Raw genomic sequence first — 19,089 nt, forward strand, 5'->3', positions numbered from 1 at the left:
ACTGATCATTTCTTTGTCAGTGGGCAAACGTACAAAATCAGCAGGGGATCAAATACTTTTTTCCCCTCACTGTAAAGTGTATTTCGCTGATTTTTTTCCTTAGATAATGATTACGCTGTTCTCCTGGTCTAGGAAAACAATTATTCTCTATTTTCTTTCAATTACCAGCATGTTTGTATATAAGAGCGTGTTTTGTTTTGGTTTTTTTTTTTTTACCAAGCTGTTCTGTTCTCAGAAGCCAGTGTAAAAGCTTTCACTTTCTTAATGATTCCTGCTGGCGCTGTGAAAGAGCAGTGATTCGGCAGCACTGATTATATTTGTCAAGACCTTCTGTATTAACTGTACTAAATTGAGTGTGAGGAAAGCAAGACACACATAGAAGAAGAGGGAGATGTTAGTGCCTCATAGAGTCAGCTGGTTGCAGATGCACTGGAAGGTTAAAACCCCTGTGCCTTCTCAAGAAAAATAAATAAATATAAAAATAATAAATCGTTTCATGTTTGATGTTATCAAAATGTGTGAAATTGACTAATGCACTTTGTATTCATAATTTGACATTATCTGTTCAATCCGAATAATATATTCATATTAGTTTGCATCCCTAGTGTATGTATAATAGCTGTATGCCTATAATGAGTCCCCAGAAATATACAGCTCAACTATAATGTTTTCATAATGGTCACAGTGAGTTATTGCAGGGTGGTAAAATTTGTTTTAGCCCTCTCATCCAATATCCTGATCCACCGTCATTACTGCCTTGGATCTCATCTAGAATGCCATGTGTAGTCCTGTTGCTTTAATTGTTTTTATGTAACACTGCCTAGTCTTGTTATTTATGTCAGCAAAAGTTTAGTTTACCATTTTCAGACACATGGCAAGACAGAGTAGCTTTTGTTTTTCTCCGGCAAAGCAATTACTTTAACTTACAATACTTGCCTTGTGATTACGCATTAATCGTTTTTATTACACTTGTTTTCCGACCGTGTGAAATAACAGGAACGTCAGAAATAGGACACAACATTTCTCACTCCTGTAGTGATGCAGCTAATGATTTATAGAGCACTAGACTTTTAATTAAATGTGTCTACACATGAATATATTTAATATGAAAATCATTGCAAAGTTTTCTTTGTTGACATGGCATGTATAAAAACAAGGCTTTTGGGAAGTAGTCAAGCTGGTTCAGATGCTAGCTTTAATTAAACTGAATAATTAATGTGAAAAAATAATCTAATTAAAAGTGGTGGATTTTAATGACGGAGGTGTTTTGGTAAGGACTACTATAATGTAATAATTCATTTCCTTACTATGTAGATAAATACCGAAGTCTAATCTGACACACAGCTTTTCTCCAGCCTGAAGGTGTGCAAGTGTATTGCAAAAATCATATCATAGCACCTGTAGCTCATCATCATCAATCATCTGTGTTGTAGTTTTTAAAATATACAACTTTGATCTATTTTTGACTTGACAAAGGGGCTCTAAACGTATATTTCTGGGCTTGTGAGAATATTTCGAGCTATTCCTGTACATATGTATGTGTATTAACATAAAATATGAGACATGTAATAGATTTAGCACTGATTCTTCCTTGCACACATCCTTTCATCTCGTCAGAACCAGGAGGTAATACACAAACAAGGAAACAAGAGAAAGAAAGCATGACTTGATTTTCCTTCTGCAATCTTGCAGGTAGTTATTGGAATGCAGCTTCCTTCACCACACCATCCTCCTACCTGCATTTTTCCACTTTCCAAGCGGAAATGAGTGCCGATATTTCCTTCTACTTTAAGACCTCTGCACCTCATGGAGTTTTCCTGGAGAACTTGGGCAACACAGATTTTATCCGCCTGGAGCTAAAATGTGAGTCTCTTTCTTACACACACACACAAACACACACCCACACACACACACACACCCACACACACAGACATTACAGTGCCTTGCATAAGTTTTCACTCATTAGACACTGGACAGACCAGGTGAGGTTTTTTTTCCTAAGTTCAACTTTCCGGTTTGGGTGAGCCTGTGCTCACTGTAGCCTCAGATTCCTGTTCACGGCTGGAACTCAATGTGGTCGTCTGCTGTTGATTTGACTTGTACATTCTCGAATGTTTTCCTGCTTTGTATAGAGGTGAAAAGTGGAAGCTTTCCACTGTTTGTTTTCTCACCATCCTGTGTACCCTACTCTAGAGACTCTAGAGACTATTGTGTGTGAAAATCCCAGGACGTCAGCAGTTTCTGGAGTACGCAAACCGGTCTGCCTGGCATCAACAACTATGCAATGGTCAAAGTCTCTGAGATCACATTTTTCCACATTTTGAGGTTTTATTCAGCCATGAACATTACCTGAAACTCTTTACCTGTATCTGTATGATTGATTATATGCATTGCACCGCTGCTACATGATTGGCTGACTGGATAATTACTACAGGAATGAGCAGATGTACAGGACCCTAATAATGTGGCCAGTGAGTGTACACAAAATTGCCGTAACGTTGAAGATGAGGATGGTTTGCAAAAAACAAACATAAAAGTTGTAATTTTATAAGTACAACCACCTCTGCTAGACATTTCCGTGTTTAAAAATGTAACTTTATGTTTAAGTGCACAAAAAGTCTAAATGCATGTTTACTTGAGATAGTACAAAAACGTAGAGATGAGGAAGGATTAGGTAAAATGAGAGAGAGAGAGAGCAAGATCAAGAGGCCACAAATGTAGAGAGATAGAGAGAGAGAGAGGGAGAGAGGGAGAGAAAGAAAGAAGGCAAGAAAGAAAGAATAAGAAGAAATATGGAGAGTTTGCCATTATGAGAGAAACTACACCAGTGTTTTTGTTTTGGGGAACAGTAACTGATGGTTGATGTTAATGTATGCCTCTCATATTTTAACCAACCCTACCCTATAACATTGCGTTTATCCCGAAGCGTACTGTAGCGAGCCTAGGCTGTGCACAGACACACAAGAGGCCACTTAGGTGCAGAACTCTGAGGGTTTTATTGAAAAGTGTGTGTGTGGGTGAGAAAGGAGCGGTGGAGTGAGGTGCTCGTGGGCTGGTGTCTTCCTCATTGGTGTACAGAGTGTAGTGTGGTATCCCAGAGAGTTTGAGACCTTTTCTGGAGGTCTGAGAGCTCTGGGGAGGCAGCCAGGGAGCGAAGTTTCCCTCTAAGGCCGTCTCTTCTGTGAAAAACAGAGAACAATATGTTAGAAGTGTTGTGGAGACGGTCTCTCCCTTTGTTAGAGGATGAAGGCCTTTTTATACGCTCCTGTCGGCTGCTGGATGGTGGAGAGCTGCCGTGCTGATCATTAGCCACCAGCCGTGTGTGTTTCTGTGGCCCCGCCTTGCAGCCACCCCCTCTCCGGCTGTCCAAAACATTAGTGAGGCTGAAGCGGAGCTGTTCTTTCAGCACCCTGGCGGTAGTTGCGGGAGGAGCGCTTTTCCTTTTTTGTGTGCCGGCCGCCCCCTGCCATCGCAGTACACACACAAACAACAGCGCATAAGACAAGCATCATTGTTTGCACACAATGCATTTTTATTCAGAGCTGAGCCCTGAGGATAAAACTTGAACTAGAATTAACCTTGTCTTGTTATCATTTGAGACTAATAATCAAACGAGGTTAATGTAAGTAAACAGTTGTCAGTAAATTTGTGTATTCTCATTTCTCTCCAGCACCAACTGTGGTTTCCTTCTCCTTTGATGTGGGAAATGGGCCGGTGGAGCTGAAGGTCCACTCACCACTGCCGCTAAACGATGACCAATGGCATCACATCAGCGCAGAGAGGAATATTAAAGAGGCTGTGCTGCAACTCGGTCAGCAATACAGGGTAGTTCAAGCTGCGCCTGCACAGGGACACACACGCCTGGAGCTCTACAGCCAGTTGTATGTGGGTAAGACACACACACACACACACACACACACACACACAGACGTGCATTCATAAACTGAAGCTCAACGAGCATATTTCCTTTATGTATATGTTATACATTTAATTTCCAGAGCTTTAAAGGGAAAGTTGCACGTATTCAGAGTTTGGTTGCAAAGCTGTTTAAGACTAATTTCTGGCCTCCCCATTCAGAGTATGCAAATTGTGTAGTTCACACCTCTGAGCTATTTCAAAGGCTCTGGGACTCCTAAGGACCAGAGTGAGAGCCGTTATCTCCAAATGGAAAAACTAAGCACAGTAGTGAACCTTCCCAGAAGTGGCCGACCTTCCAAAATTCCTCCAAGTGCACAGTGAGTACTCATCCAGTAAGTCACAAAAGAGCCAAGGACAACATCAAAGCACCTACAGGCCTCTCTTGTATCAATAAACGTCACTGTTCATGACTCCACTATCAGAGAGACACTGGGCAAAATTGGCATCCATGGAAGAGTGGAGAGGCAAAAACCACTGCTAACCCAGAAGAACATTAAGACTCATCTGAATTTTGCCAAAACACACCTTGATGATCCTCAAACCTTTTGGGAGAATGTTCTGTGGATTGATGAGTTGAAAATGGAACTGTTTGGAAGACAGGGGCCCCGTTACATCTGGCATAAACCAAACACCGCATTCCAAAAAAAAACGGTCAAGCATGGTGGTGGAAATGTGATGTTGTTGGGATGCTTTGGTGCGTCAGGGCCTGGGCAACTTGCAATAATTGAGGGAAACATGAATTCTGCTCTCTACCAGAAAATCTTAAACAGGGCTCTACAGTAACAGTTTCTTTTAGGAGCACAAGTGCTCCTAATTCCAAAAATTTAGGAGCACAGTCAAAAATTTTGGAGCATGGTTGAAGTTGAGATTTGTTAATTACTCTAAAGTTTACAAATTACTCTAAAGCACATTAGGAAAGTTTGCAGAGCAATTGCTCTCCCATGTCAAGCACTGGCACAGCAGATTACCCTAAAAGAATCATGAAGAAAAAATATGTAGTATTTTGGACAAAACTTCTACAGGTAGATTGATCATAATTAAATATATAAATCTAAATAACTACTCGTCTCACGGGTTACATGTGGCAGCAGCTAGCGTTAATCAGTCCAACTCTGATTAGAGTTTATATCACAGCCTCATTATGTACAACTCAAAGCTCCTGAAAATGTTGTTTCTTTTTCCAGATCAGAAGAATTTATGGCCTGCATATCAATGTCTTCATTAAACTTATTGCTTCTTCTGTGACAAACTTCAGGAAGTATTTTAACACAGAAGGTTCTAATCTCGGTCTATTTTTCCAGTCAGTACAAGCTACTGTATTCGATTTACCACCTCACTGGGTGGTAGATTTGTTTTCCCCCCACTGGTTATTTCTTTCTGAGCATAGAGGATATTTACATTTACGGTAGTGTTTTGTTAATACATCAGCGAATTTTATATTCTACACTCATTCCCATTCTGTATTCAGTTTTACTCTCTTGATATCGTGTAAGGTGTACTGTTTGTTTATTCATATTTTCGCAATGATTTTGCACTGAATCGTATGCCAAGAACCTACTGCTTTAACAGCTTGTCTGATCACCGACTGCCCTTATATTCAACTCATGTTTCATTTTTGCTCATAAATTATTTACTTTTATTCAGGGATTGTTTCTCATTTTTCCTTTCTGTTGTGTTTTTCTGTGTTTCATTCATTTTGGTCTTATGTGTTTGCTTTCTTGTATGAATCGTATGATGCTAAAACCCTTGTAAAAGTAAACCAGCGTCTTGGGCTTGTCAGGACTATAGGTGAACCTGCAATCATGTGGTCCATACACATGCAGGGTAGGACTTCAGGTGCTTTGAGCCCCTGTCACTTTGCCCTTGATGTCCACAATGCCTTTTTCTAAATATTTTGTCAGACACTTACTAATAAGTATAGCTGCAAGCAGTAATCTGCAGGGTCCAAGCACCCTTCATAAATAGTGCCCCAGTGGTCAGTTCCATTCCTTTTCTATGGAAGACAGAACCCATGGAGATACATTTGGCAGTAGTTTCTATGCTGTCAGACGGTCTTTTAGTGACGTTAACTTTTCCACATTCTATTAGAGGGAAAGCATCAGATTTTCGTTGCCCTGTGACAGCTCGCTGACCAGAGAACACTGAAAAATTGGGACAGCCTTGGCTAGGGGAGGTCCTACAGTAGTACTGGGGGCTAACTGCCCTAACAACCTCATGTCCCCTGATTCGTCCCTTCTCGGACCCTCAGGACCGCTCCTTCTTTGTCTGCTTGGCCTTTATGACCATTCTCAGATCAGGCCTAGCAGCAGGCTGCGACTGTGGCTGCCCGGTTCCCTTGACTGTCTGCGGGGGGAGGCAGGCTGCCACACTCACCTTCTGTGGCTCCCTCGCACTAGTGCTGGCTGTGGATGCCCGGGTGAACTCGAAAAAACATGGAAGGAACTAGCTGAATGCCGCCATATGTCGAGCTCACTCAGCAGGTCTGCTTGGTAGGCCTGCAACACTGCCGTTGTCTGCAGTGACCCACAAGCAAGACCCACTACCGCATAGGGCTTTCCCACCAAGGCCACCAAGGCTGCAGTGGCCTTACATGGCTTGGATGGCAAAGCCGGCTCCTCTAAATTACCTGCCGCTGATGGAGAGAGGTAGCTCGCAAGGGCCTCCTCCACCTTTGGCATAGCTAAATAGCCATGCTGTTCATTCTCCACGATGGCCAAATAAACCAATATTGTGGGGTTATAAATACGGCTTATGCATTTTTTTCCCTCAGAAGCGCAATATTTTGTCATGCACTTCTGGAAAAAGGGGAGTTTACTAGAGTGTGAGGGAGATTTATTTTCACTGGGGAGAAAAAAGCTCATCCAGATTTAGTAATCACTTCAAGCAGCTCTTTAAATGCTTGAGAGTTGCTCTCAGTTTTTAGCACACCTTTCTGGCTGCTCGGAGTCGCAGGAGGAGGAGTCGCAACGCGAGCTCCAAAATCCAGCAGAGAGCCGGACCTGGAAAAACAGAGCAAGAGACAGAGCAGCTCTCATCTCCAGCTCCTCATCCAGATCTATACGAGATCCCCAGGACCTGAGAGGCTCTAAAACCCAACTGCCTAATTGTAAGGCGTTCACAATGTGCACAGTCAGACCTCTCCATGGCTGCCCTGGCATGCCCTATCCCTAGACACTTCCCACAGTGTTGAGCTCACACAACGTGTAGCTCCCTTTGAAAGGGAACTGATGATACTGTTGATGTCTGCACAAGCTCTTCTATTTCAGCCAGTGAACTTTGTAGACCCTTCAGTGTTGTAGCTGGACTCTTGGACACTTCTCAGACAATTGCCATTCTTGTCCAAGCACTTGATTTTGGTAGTGTCAAATAAAGCGGAATGACACAGGAAAACAGTATCGGACACGCTAACTGAAATTTATTTAATACTTCATGGAGAAGTATTTAAACGAGCTTCGACATGCCTTTTCTTTAGTAATGGAGTCTTGCGGGTGAGCGTGAACAGTAGAGTGCACTGCCTATTGTTTACTCTGTGACGATGGCACCTGCTGCCTCCAAGTGTTTCTGGAGCTCTTTCTGAGTGGTCCTTGGCTCTTGGGCTACTCTTCTGACTATTCTTCTGACTCCCTGGTCAAAAATCTCGCGAGGAGCTCCTGTGCGTTGCCATTTGATGACGGAGTCATGTTGCTCCCACTTGTGGATAACGGCCCCAGTGGTGCTTTCTGGAAGATTCAGAAGTTTTGAAATACGTCTGTATCCGATTCCATCAATATGTTTTGCAACAATAAGGTTGTGAAGGTCTTGGGAGAGCTCTTTGCTTTTACCCATCATGAGATGTTTCTTGTGTGACACCTTGGAAATAAAAAGCCTTTTTATAGACCATCAATTTACTGACCCAGCTGATATTAAATGCACAGATAGGAGGTATAATTACTTACGGATTTCAGCTGGTTCCTTGTCTTACCTTGCCTTGGAGAACTGCTTTTTCTTAGCGTGTTCAATACTTTTTTCCCGTGTCATTCCACTTTATTGCACATAACTTTATTTATGGACTTGAATTCTTTACATTTGCAGATTTCTTGAGTTAATACTGATGTCTGGTGAAAATGTCATGTGAATAACCTCGTATATTTATATATGTTTATATTTACTGAAAAAAAAACAATGCTGACATGTTCAATACTTATTTACCCCACCGTAATTATTATTTTTGTACAGATTCACTTCAAATGGAACAGAAAAAAAAAAAATCCTTTCTGTTATGCTTACATTTTATGTTGCAGTACAGCAAAACACTTTCTGGAAGCTCATGACTTCTGTCATGTTCCATGACATGCTTATGACATGGCTGTCAATCTTATGATACATGGTAATAACCTTAACTGATATTGAAGAGAAAGTTGGCAAAGTTGATGTCTTCATCAGCTTTTATAAAGGGATTCCAGCAACTGCGAATGTAATTACTATGACAGTGATTAACCAGGCACACTGTGTGTGTGTGTCTGATAGAACATCATCCCTTTAAAATAATGCTGCAATGCTTTCAAGGATCTAAATACAGTAGCTTTATTTAAGAGTCCTAAACGGCTATGAAGTCTGCAGTGGAGCATTGCACACTACACAAACACAGATCCATACACAGCACTGTTAAACCACTGCCAAGTCCACTGCTAATTGAATCCAGTAGATCTTGAACACTTAATGTGATATCCAGGGTAGTTTTCCTTTGGGCTGCAATACATGTATAAAAAATAAAATAATAAATTAATACAAAATAAAATCCCTGCCTGGGGAGCCACACTACTTCTAATCAAAGCCTGATAAAAGTGTCAGAGTTGAATAACTGTAGCTGCTTCTTTTCTTACTTGGTGTCTGACTTTCCTCACAGATCTGTGATCATTTTAATTATTTTGTTCAAAATTGCTGTGTCTTAGCCAGTCATGTGTACACCTCAGCTGTCTCTGTATTTTTTTAGTTTAATGGGCAGTTTTCTATCATGTGTGAGTGCTTGGACGTTACTGTGAGCAGGATGTGAGAGAGTTATTATTTTCCCCCCATAATTGGAGCATTAATGCTGTTCGAATCTAATTTCTCTGAGAGCTATACGCAATAATATTGAATGATTCCCCTGTTACGCTCAGGATGTTTCATCTCCTACATATAGCTTTTCTCTTTAATTTTCACCATTACACTTTTCTTTTAATTAAACTAGCCAGTTATCTCTAAGCCCTTCTAGAATGGTTGTAGAATGTAAATATGTAGCTGTATGTGAATATTTCTATACAGTGTCCTGGTGAAATTTAACTTCAATTGCTTTTGTGTTAACTGTCAAGGTGCGGCAGGAGGGCAGAGAGGCTTCCTCGGATGTATCCGCTCCCTGAAGATGAACGGCGTCACCCTTGACCTGGAGGATAGAGCAAAGGTCACCCCTGGAGTCAAACCGGGATGTTCAGGTCATTGCACTAGTTTCGGGATGTACTGTCGCAATGGAGGAAAGTGTGTGGAGAAATACAATGGCTACTCATGTGACTGCAGTGGTACAGCTTATGAAGGACCCTTCTGTACTAAAGGTCAGCTTTTAACTTTTAGTTCAGCACTGTCCACATATCACAAAAACCTTTGCTTTTAAGTGAGCAATTAAACATTTAGGTACATGCTGTCATGGGAAAAGAATCAACGACGGGATGGTGTGGTGCGGTCTGACGATAAAACTGAGTTATTGTTACTATATCAGTTTAATTATTTTCCCATTGCAGCACATCCTGGAGTGTTTTCTTTTTTTTTATGTCCCGTTTTCCAACATTAAAATTCGTTATTAATTAAAGCCCATCGCATTGTGCTTTTTAACGTTGTAATGTCCAAAGACAGGTTACTTCAGGTTACTTCCTGTTATCACTTCTTGTTATTACAAAGCACTGACTCTCGAGACTTCAAAAATTCCAAAAAGATTTTAAATAAACATCTCCTTACAGAAAACTTCGCCGGTTCGATTTTACATATTTCTTTGTTAAATAAACATTTTTCATCCGTTTATTACTGGTCTTCGATGATCGTGGAGCTACCCCTTCTTCAAAATTGGCACACAAACACTTTCCCCATTTTGCACTAAGGTGCAGTGGCAGGTGGCAGATGGTCTGCACACAATGACTGCAGACTGTGGAGCCCTTTGTTTGTTGGCGTCACAGGCATCTTTCCAAATATAATTCACACAGAGGGAAAACTACTGTGGTAAGCCAGTAACTGCCAACAGTGAAAACTCTTCCAAAAGCATTATTTATTCTGTTAGCTAATTCGGGTAAATAATTAAGTCATTAAGAAATATGAACAGAACGGAAATAGAGAGAATTATTATTCTCCACCTGGTCAACTTAGATACTTGGTATAAATACGTTGTTTAATTTTATTTATTTATTATTTTTTTGATGGAAATTAAATTAGCAGTAGGCAAAAATAAATAAATAAATAAATAAAATTGTTTCCGCTAACGGTTTCTTGTGCTCAATCCGTTGAACATTATAATCAAAATATATCAAATAAAACTTTTTATTTATTTATTTATTTATTTATGAATATTCATTCTACCGAGTAGAGATATGTAATATCTAGTAGAGACATGCTTCTTTGCAAGCATGGTAGAAAATATAAAGCTCTTGCTTGAGTGAGTTGCTGTAGGTTAATGTTGCTGAATAGTGCAGCATGTGATGATGCAGCATAGCTGATATATGTTTGATTAATTACAAATATACTTTAAAAGAATAAGTATTTTAAAAGAATGTTACAAAGGGATGAAACACAATGGGGAGGTGTGACACCATGCCAGATATGGTTATTTTTCAATAACAGTGCATTCCAAAGTTTTTTATTATTATTATTATTGTATAAGATTTTTATCTCATTATAGATACATTTAATGTTTTGTAAACAGGTTCCTGCTATCACATTATAGATATAAACATTTGCTTCCTCACTGCCTCTCTTTTGTGTCTCTTGAATACAATATCACAAAAAAAAAAAAAAAAAAAAAAAAAAAAAAATTTTCACCTGCCCTGAAGACTTTCTTATGGCAGAAAAATTACAAAGCACTGAAACCATGAATGTTAAATACAGTGTCTACTTACAGAAAGCTCAGGGATGGAATGTGAGACAAGGAGCCCCTGGACACAGACACACAAAAGGCCCCCCATTATGAAGTACATAATTAAATCGCGTGTGTCAAACTCGTGCGCTATGAATCAAATATGGCTTGCTGCTCTGTTTCCTTCGGCCCTGTGAACCTTTAAAAAAAAACAACAACATTGAAACAGCCTGCATTATCTATTGTCTACAGAATTTTCACCACAGCACAACTGCCACTGTACAAAGGGTGCACATCTCTGTGATGAACCACTGCTTAAAAATTATGAAGTCACTCGCATCTAAAATACTGTAGACGTGGGCAGTGGTATAAACAAGAATGGCGATAAGGACAAAATAAAATAATGTTTAATAAACAAAACGAAATAAAAAATGCCTTAGTACGCCTTAAAACTTGCAGGTTCCTCATGAATCCCACCTTTAAGTCATTTCTCTTTGGGCTACTCTGAAAGGCCCCTTGGAGTTTCTAATAGAGCTGCTGTTTTGAAGTTTTTTTTTTGTTTTTTTTACTCACGGAGTTGCAGGGTCCATATGTAATGGCATCAGTAACGGAGGATTCTGCCCCTAAAGTCCTTCGCAAGACTAAAGTGATAAAAAAAAACTCACTTTGAAGGTGATGGGGTTTTGTCATGTGACATCTTCGAAGTTATTGTGTCGGCTATTTCGTCAGTTTTTCAGGGAGAATTTTAGCCTTTTGACTCTGGTTAATTAATAAGAGTGACGTTACACAGATGTTTTGCTGCTCCCTGACTCCTTGGGCCACTGGGTCTGTGCCTGGCAGGCTTGTTCAGTACTCCATCCTTGAGGAAACATCACTTTATCAATGGTTAGACTTTATTCGTTGTTAAAGAAGAAAAAAATTCTGTTTATATAGAGCATCTCCCATACAAGTCCTTCTTAATTAGCTGTAGCTATAGAAACAATAACTTATCAGAAGTAGAGTATTAATAGGCACGTTATTGGAAATGCAGCCAGCATTGTTGTGAGCTGAAAATATAGAAAATCAAGCAATAACCATTCATGACAGTGTATTTATGCAATAATCCCTTTTATCAAATGCCATGTACTCTTTCATTTAAAAATTCCCTTTATTTGAAGGCTCCATGTCGGCTCAGTGCTATTGTCCTGCCAGCATCACTCGTCAACAGCCTATAATTGCAGTGAGTGCACATTTCGATTTTAGCCATGGTTCCATCTGTCCACCATCAGGATTAGAGTCAATAATGAATTCTTCCAGCCTTACTGCCTATTTGTTAGTGTGATTACTAGAGGTAATAAGCTACTGGGGACCAATACCATATTTCCCTCACAATCCAAGAAGACGTTATCGTTCTTACTGACAACGCACTTATTTACTGCATCTCGGAGTCTATTTGTTCATAATGTCTGCATGCGCTGGAAGAGATTTCCATCCCCTGTATGTTTTTCTTTAATTTAAATGAATGTAGTTATAAACAGTTGGGGGGTTTTTTTTGTTTATGTTTTTTAAAGAACACTAAATTAACACTTATAGAAACTTAGAACATTCCACAAAACAAAATACTGGAACCTTTGGCAGCAGAAAACTGGAACAGTGCCTTTCCCATCAGCCACTGATCCAGTACTAAACATTTTTGGGTCCTTCTCAGCTTCAGTCCCTACAGAAAATAATGGTGCTTAGGATTGGGACGGTCAGCGCTGTTGCTTTTTAACACTCCGACCATTTTACTTGTCTCTCAAGCACATTGCTTGTGCTTTTACTTCTCCTCCATGACATTCATATGTTTGTTCATTGACCTTATTAATCAGTCCACATGAGTACCTTTTGTTCTCTCATTATCGTCTGGAACAGTCAATAAGACACTGAGGTGTTTACTGATCACCTTGAGGCACGCATGAATAATAAGATATTCGGGTTACAACAGGGATTGCAGTAGGCGCATTCAGAATTATGATCTTCCAGTGGATATTAAGTACAGTATGTGCATTATTAAAAAGATTTAATACAGCACCGTTGAATTCTCAAATCTGATTGGTCAGAAGGTGTTGATTGATTTTCTGCAAAAGCAGCTCTGACAATAGTGTCAGCAACACAAATCACAGATTTGTTGCTGAAGGCTCTCATTCTAATGTATCATCGCTTGGATAGTATCAGCGAGGTCACAGGGAGTTCCATGTAAATGGATTTAAAATTGTGTAGTTGTTGATATGACAATAGGATATGTTTATTTAGAACTTTTGAAAGGTGTCTCCAGTCTCAGAGTTTTTAAAGAGTCAACAGTAAAGTCTGGTCTTGAATTGATAAACTGTTCTCTAAAATGGCAAATTCAATGTCTAAAACATGCACTGCAATGAGCACATGCAGCTACACGGGAAAAAATGACTAACCTTCTAGGAAAGTGTTTTCACGTCAGTCCAGAATCCCATGATAAGATGATGGACTTCTCTTTATCAGAAGCAAGGACTGTTGGAGAGAAGCAGTTCTGGATGTGGTGAGGAAACCTGAAATGCACTTACTGCCCCCTGGTGGAAGAGAGAGAAAGTGTGTGAGCGAGGAACCTTGAGGCGTCCAAACAACTTAGAACCTCTATCCTCATAAACATGGTCCAGTAAGAGACCTGATCGCAAATGTGAAATGCAGTTTGGCTATTCAAAATGTTTGGTCTAACATTTGACATTTTAATGTCAGTATCATCAAGAATCATCTACAACTAAGGCAGCTGAAGGTTAATGGTACTTTTAGAACCCAGCAATGGTTTTCTGGCAAGTCTGGGATTTGAACTCACAGCCTTCTGGTCGTTAACTTAATTAGTCAACTATCAGAAATGGATTTCACTGATATGTATACACTGGAATCCGACATCAGCATATGTGTAACAACATCTGAGGCATGTCGTATCTAGTCTGAGGAAAACAATATATAGCAATAATTCGAAGCATATATGCAATGTTTGTTGTGCAGATGTGGGCGCTTTCTTCGAAGCAGGAACTCTGGTACGCTATAACCTTGTGCCCAAGTTGATGGCTGCTACATCCAGCATGGAAAGGAAGGATTTCAGCCAATCGCAGCTGATGGAGAAGAACCTGACCCAAGAAGTTGTGACCTTCAGTTTCAGCACATCCAGCACTCCCAGCATCATCCTGTACATCAGCTCGAGGAGCCATGACTACATGGCAGTGGTATTGCAGCACAACGGTATGACACTACTAAATGATGATATCGAAAGGCAGATATTCAGAGACGCAGACATACAGTTAAACAGTAAAATATTTTTGCCTCTGTGCTTATGTTTCACCCAAACGGTGGGCAACTTAATCAGTTTAATGACTACATTCTGAGTGTCTCAGAAAATGTATGTATTAATTTAGTCAGGAAACTTGATGTGCTGCTCGATTCAACCAATACAGTTAAGTAATGTTTAATGTGAATTTTAGGATGTGGTCTCTTGCTGTCTCTTTCCATTTGTCTGTCACACTCACTTACTCGCCCATATTGACTCAAACAAACACGTGCATCAGTGCGTTCTGGTTCATTAATTAATTGCTCTGAGCAGTGTTTAAACTTCAGAGCAGAATGTGAACGTGTACGTGTGCCTGCGTGTGTGTGTGTGTGTGTGTTTTCACACAATGCTACATTGTGTGTCACAGTGTCGGGGAGTTCACACATTCCATTAGGGAAACTGATAGAATATTATTTAAATGAGACATTCTTCTGTGGTTTATAGACCTGTAATATTCATATAGTGTTCAGCGCAAACCTTGGCATACTCTAAGGAATATATGAAGGAGACCAAATAATGTGCACTAATTTGCATGTCCTAAATTGATGTCATGTTGCAGGTGATTTACCATGAATAATTGCGAATATTACAGTACATCACGTGCAAAGTAAAGGTAGAAAATGATACGTAGATTAGGGTTTTGCGTAAGCTATTTTGTTCTTGATAGCTGTGGTGAGTTCAGGTTACTAAGAGACGCCCATAAGAGTTCAAATAAAAGTCAACAGGGTTTTGTGACGTTAAAAAAAATGTAAAAACAATGTGATCACACCCAACACGGGAAGGGTGTGGCGGGGGAACGGTGCTGTGAAAAAGTATTTGCCACCTTCCTGATTTCTTCTGATTTTGTGTATCTCTCATAGTAAATAGTTTTAGATCTTCAAACGAAATACAACGTAAAACAAAGACAACCTGAGTGAACACACAGTACAGGGTTTTTTTTCTATTGAAGCGAAAAATTTATCCAACACCTATCACCCATTTGAAAAAACGAATTGCCGCCTTAAACATTAAATCTGGTCGTGCCGCCTTCAGAAGCAGTACTGCAAACACTTCCCGATAACTGGAGATCAGTCTTTCACTTACTTCTAGGACACAGCTTCTCACCCAAAGAACACCATACACATGGTGAAGCATGGTGATGGCAGCATCGTGCTATGGGGCTGGTTCTCTTTGTATAGGCTCCAAATATTTGGATAGCGCTATCTAGTTTGGCACAAAACCTGAAATCTGAAGGCGAAGAAAAATTTGACCTTTCAGCATGACAATATGACCCAAAACGCAAATCCAAAGTCAACAAAGGAATAGCTTCAGAAGAAGGAGATCGATGTTTTGGAATAGCCCAGTCAGATCCTAAATCTTAATCCTGTAGAATGATTTGAGGAGGGCTATGCTCCTCAAGATCCTCAGATCGAAAGCATTTTTGCAAGGAAGAGTGGAAGAAAATCGCCAAAAGAAAAAATTGAACACTGCAGTTCAGTCTTATTATTATTTTGCTTTCACAATTCCAATTCCCAACATTACTTTCAAGCTTAGTAAATCACATTGCGCTTACTAAACTAATATATTTGCGTCGACGTCACCATGTACTTTGCGCTTTAAGGTTGAGATCCTGAAATTCAATAAGGCAAATTCAAACATGCAAAACTGAACAAGCAGTGTATTTTGATCATGTGAAAGATGCATTCCTGTGTGCAGTTTTCTGGTCCTGAGATTAGCTCCTCCTTCAGCTGGAACGGAGCTTGTTAGCCCCATCCCTTTCCCTGACAGGTTCATAAAGCATACATAGTTTCAGCGGAGAGGGTGGGGTTGGCTAGAGGATGGGAAAGGTTTGTGAGTGTTTTACGTTCAAATAGTATTTCTCAAACAACACAGGGGATTAAATGTTACTTTAAAGCATATTTAAGACGATCACCAAGTATAGTATACTTGGAAATTACTTTTCTATATTATGCGTATTGGTTCATCATAACATTCTGTGTATTTCTATTTTTTTATTCTACTGTCCTTTACAATGGTCTTCACTCATCCATTGCACTCTTTCTCCCTCAGGTACCCTGCAGCTGCGTTATAACCTCGGAGGTCTGCATGAGCCCTTCGCCATTGATCTTGACCAACGCAATTTAGCCAACGGACAGCCACATAACGTCAACCTCACTCGGACAGAGCGAGAAATAAACGTCCAGGTGAGAGTAGAAAATGTGTGATTACGAATGGCCTGTAGAAACATCTTTCCCATTTTCACCACGAGGAAGCCAAGTGGGCCTGTAAATTCATACAGTAATTCCATTATTATGATTGTGTGGCCCTTTTGGAAAGTTAGCCCTTTATTATTATTATTATTATTAATTTATAATAGTCACGCTTCGCTTCAAATTGGTATATAAAGAGGTTTAATTGCATCCTTGGGGATAAATGAAGTTAATAACATTTTAAATGTAATTTAAAATGTTAAAAAGTCTGGACTATGTGTTCCCCGAGGCAAAGCGTATTTATGATTCATGAATCAGCCAGGAATTATTCAAACTCTCTGGCTCTTGAAAAGATTGAAGCTGCTCACTGTGTTTCATCTGACTTAGGCCTGGCAATTAGCTCGCTCCGAAAAAGTTAAAAAAAAAAAAAAAAAGCTGAAAGGAATTCCTGGGGCTTTCACGATGGCGTTTTAGTCTGAAACAGGCCATGATTTGCGTGAAAAATCATGCGGACCCGGAAGCACACCGCTGTACTAAACCCGAGACTACCTGTAGGAGGTGGTCTGAGTTCGGTTTCACTGGAACTGGAACCAGAACCGGAACACAAAGAGGTCAACTGTTGCACAAAATAGCACCAAAATATACAGTGCCCTCCATTAATATTGGCACCCTTGGTAAATATAAGCAAAGAAGACGGTGAAAAATTGTCTTTCTTGTTTAACCTTTTGATCTTTTGTTTTGAAAAAAAAAACCTCACAAAAATACTCCGCTCTCATGGATATCAAACAATTGCAAACGACACAGATTTATCAAAAAAATATCTTTGTTAATTATAGGTGCGCAACAATTATTGGCACCCTTTTAGTCAATACCTTGTGCTACCAAAGAGGACAGGGTGACACAGTCTTGTTGTTAGTATTGTGAAAATTCAAGTGGTTAATGTCAGTATCCATACACTAACATCAGTGGTCAAGTTGTAAAATAGAAAAATAAATAGGAGGGATTGTGTGTGTATAGTCAGTGGTATTGAGGGTTGGAGAACACAAACTCTAACAACACAGAGGAAAACACTTTGAGCCAGTTAGTCAGCAAGACAACTAATGTAATTCCCTAATTGATGTGCGATATTACATATTTACATTTACTCTGATCTTTTACTGAATAATATAGTTGTTTAAATGTAGTTGGTTTAAGTAGCTGGGTTGTTTTGTTTTTTAAAGCCAGGCATGCTGTGCTGTTAAACACTGCACAGCTTTACCGATTAAAAACATGCACTTACACCAAGGTTGCCAGATTGTGCCTCACACTTTGGGATAATTATTGTTCTGAAACAATGCTGATATATGGCATTTAGATCAATTTCCCATAATTTAAGTTTATACTGAATTGAAAAGATTAATTCATCGTTCATCTTCAGTAATATATCCTGGTCGGGGTTGCAGTGGCTTCAGGGTTTGTACCAGGAACACTGGGGTCAAGGCAGGAATACACCCTGGATAGGACGCCATCATCCACACAAACGTTTACACACAATGTAGTACTTTAACGCCTTTATGTAAGACCTTACATTAAAGATGCATTGATATGCAGTGTCTGCGTGATTTCTGTGTTAAAAAGGTTTGATCAGGGCAGAGTGTGAGTTCAGTGCTGCTCCAGCAGAGGGAGCCCTGGGACATTAACAGCAATAAAAACAGCATGTTTGCCACTAGGGGCAAACACTATCATCATGAGTGTGAGGCAGAGATGGTCATGTGAGACCAAGTGTGTACTAATAACTTAATACTCTGTATTAACAACTTAATACAGGTTAAAGTTTGATGTTTTACATACAGAAACATGTTTTTTTCCATCATGAAAGCGTCTTAAATGTATGACTTTTTAACACCCACCATATTTTCACCCAATCCAAGATGGCAGCTTGTTACTTTGTCATTGTTGTTTATTTATTATTTCCTGTTTGCGTTGTTGTGTGTTTGGGGCAGGATGGATGCCACAATCCTGGTTTTGAATTTGAAAGCTCTCGAATTTTTAGGTGATTCAGCCTTGGACGTTGTGTTTATTTTGGTGAACCTCAGTTGGTTGGCGTGTGCTCCCTTGGGACTCGGCGTGGTGTCACACCTGCGGTTGTACCTGGCTCAGGCTGTCAAGCTTGTGTGATTGTGTGAGCCTATAGTTTTTAAGTCTACGAACTTGTTTTTGTTTGGGATCTGGATCTTAATCTGGCTGTTTTTGTTACGTTGTGTACGGGCACCGGTCCGTGGGCCTGGCAGTGAGGGAGGGTGGCCTCGCAACAGGTGTCAGTTTTTCGAACCTGTGTGCGAAGGATACAGCATTTTTTACCCTGCACATCTTTGCAACTTTGGACCCGAGCCCCCTAACAAGGGCTTGTTTGTTGTTGCTTCGCTGGTGCCATTTGCCATTGCATCTTTATTAGAACTGGCTGCTCAATCTCGCAGCTTGGCCTTTTAATCGACGGTGTACTGGAGATCCTGGTCAATTGCGAAGGAGTTTCGGAACGTGCTTTGCTTTTCTTTGCTTTTCTTTTCTTTTCTTTGCTATTTGGACTTTGTGGCTGAGGACTTCTTGGAGCA

The 19,089-nt window shown here is 40.0% G+C and overlaps 1 protein-coding gene across 1 annotated transcript in view; it reads left to right on the top strand.

Moving 5' to 3' along the window:
- The window catches only part of LOC128599390 (contactin-associated protein-like 2), a 145,889-nt gene that overhangs the window by 121,640 nt on the left and 5,160 nt on the right, over nucleotides 1-19,089 (top strand). Inside the window, exons 16-20 of the mRNA XM_053610927.1 lie at nucleotides 1,693-1,863; nucleotides 3,671-3,901; nucleotides 9,234-9,485; nucleotides 13,991-14,224; nucleotides 16,359-16,492. Coding sequence (XP_053466902.1) covers nucleotides 1,693-1,863; nucleotides 3,671-3,901; nucleotides 9,234-9,485; nucleotides 13,991-14,224; nucleotides 16,359-16,492 — 1,022 coding nt within the window. The remainder of the gene's footprint in view (nucleotides 1-1,692; nucleotides 1,864-3,670; nucleotides 3,902-9,233; nucleotides 9,486-13,990; nucleotides 14,225-16,358; nucleotides 16,493-19,089) is intronic.

This window comes from Ictalurus furcatus, chromosome 23 (assembly GCF_023375685.1).
Source record: "Ictalurus furcatus strain D&B chromosome 23, Billie_1.0, whole genome shotgun sequence".
In the NCBI taxonomy this organism is placed as follows: domain Eukaryota; kingdom Metazoa; phylum Chordata; class Actinopteri; order Siluriformes; family Ictaluridae; genus Ictalurus; species Ictalurus furcatus.